Source organism: Odontomachus brunneus, unplaced genomic scaffold (assembly GCF_010583005.1).
Source record: "Odontomachus brunneus isolate Ranch 3 - 2012 unplaced genomic scaffold, Obru_v1 Obru_scaffold_326, whole genome shotgun sequence".
NCBI classification, from domain to species: domain Eukaryota; kingdom Metazoa; phylum Arthropoda; class Insecta; order Hymenoptera; family Formicidae; genus Odontomachus; species Odontomachus brunneus.
The window spans coordinates 127980-129744 of NW_022639776.1; the positions used below are offsets into that span (position 1 = coordinate 127980).

Below are 1765 nucleotides of genomic sequence, written 5' to 3' on the forward strand. Positions count from 1 at the left end.
AAAAAAAAATCAAAGCTTGACGCAAAAACAATGAAGGCCGAAATATTACGTTTACAACTATTTGTCAAAAAAATGGAAGAAAGTGGAAAAAAAACTGAAGAAAAAGAAATAAGGGTTTATTCGGCGGAGGAGGAAACGAATAAACAAAAGGACGTTCGTTCGCCGTCGGAGGAAGACATTGAAGGAGAAGGAAAAGATTTTTTGTCGGAAGAAAAAGAAAGTACAAAAGAAAGAGATGTACATTCATCATCGGAAGAACACGTATCAATTACTTCCCACAAGTTGTAAGTACATATTTATACGTTAATACTAAAAGAAATACTTTAATTAATTTGCTAACTAACAATAATCGTTGAAACTGCATTGGTACATAATCATACAGTATATATGACAACTTTACTTCTTGATGAAACGCAATGAATATCATAAATTACAATGAAAAGTCAGAAATAATGTTATGAAATATTGATTGTTGCATATTTTGTCATTATATACATGTATTTATTATTTTCAGAAGTGAAGAAATTTATTATGATTCTCCGACCGCGGTTCAGTCCCCACAGAATGCAGGAGCAAATGAGACATTTTCCGATGTAACGTTACATAGTAACATAGAAAAAGAAAATAATTCTTATCCAGATAGGAGCAGGTGCAACTGTTCAGAAATCTTAAAAAGAGTCAAGTGAGTAACATCTAAAAATATTAACAATCTGGGAAATTATGCCTTTTGTGTGAAAAGCAATTTTGATTTTACATTTACATAAATATACATATTTTGAAAATAAAATTGTTGCTAACAATATTCGAAACGATTTATTTCAGTATCCTATTTATCTTACTTCATTACCACAATTACCTTTGTCAATCATAATTCCTTTTATTACTTTATATTGTCTACTGTTGACGTGCCTCATTAAAATATGTGTTCAGAGATCCTTACAAAATAATGATCAATATTCCGTGTATCTAAAATCCATGCTGAAAAACATTACATTCCCCATAGTATACTTAAATTGCTAACAAAATTATTAAACATTTTATATTATGTAATTATAATACTTGTATATGAATACTTTGCAGGAAATTTGAAGATGACACTGCGAAATCTTTTAAAACAGTTATGAAAGCGAATAAGAAATTGCTAAAAGCAATAAACCACATGAATGAAAGAAACAATAAAGTACAAATTGGTGTACACACATTTGATGAGGCGTTGGAGGGCTTTCCGTTGGAAAGTGTCGAACAATTTGATGAATTAGAAAACGACCAATCAAAGAAAAATGAACATTACAAATTGGTAAGTACCATTGTAAATCCATTACATGCAATGTGCGAAAATTAATAAATAATTCACAAATACATTAATAAACGCGAATGAATAAATAAATAAAATAAATAAATATTTAACAAATAAATAAATAACGATTGAATTAACAAATAACGACAAAAAGATATCTGAATTCACTGTATTATATAAATTTTTTGTATTATCCCAATATTTAAATGGTTTGTAAGTTAGTTAAATTATGTGAAAATAGTAATAAAATAAAGGTAATACATAATTATTTATTTTATTTCAGTATAATCATTTGTGTGGTATAGGTGCTTCTAAGTTACGAGATTTCGTACACATGTGTTTTAGACAGACCATGACAGACGAGCTTGTGTGCACATTTACGTGGGCCGGTAGTTCTGATACCGAAAAATTAGGTGATACCAAACTCGTGAAGATAATGTATGGTAAGATATATATATATATATATAT

At 28.6% G+C, this 1765-nt stretch overlaps 1 protein-coding gene across 1 annotated transcript in view; it reads left to right on the plus strand.

The window, feature by feature from the left end:
* The first annotated feature begins 28 nt into the window (after window positions 1-28).
* The window catches only part of LOC116853463, a 5445-nt gene continuing 3708 nt past the window's right edge, over window positions 29-1765 (plus strand). Inside the window, exons 1-4 of the mRNA XM_032834572.1 lie at window positions 29-284; window positions 515-682; window positions 1081-1297; window positions 1581-1740. Of these exons, the coding sequence (XP_032690463.1) occupies window positions 31-284; window positions 515-682; window positions 1081-1297; window positions 1581-1740 (799 nt within the window). The 5' untranslated portion in view covers window positions 29-30. The remainder of the gene's footprint in view (window positions 285-514; window positions 683-1080; window positions 1298-1580; window positions 1741-1765) is intronic.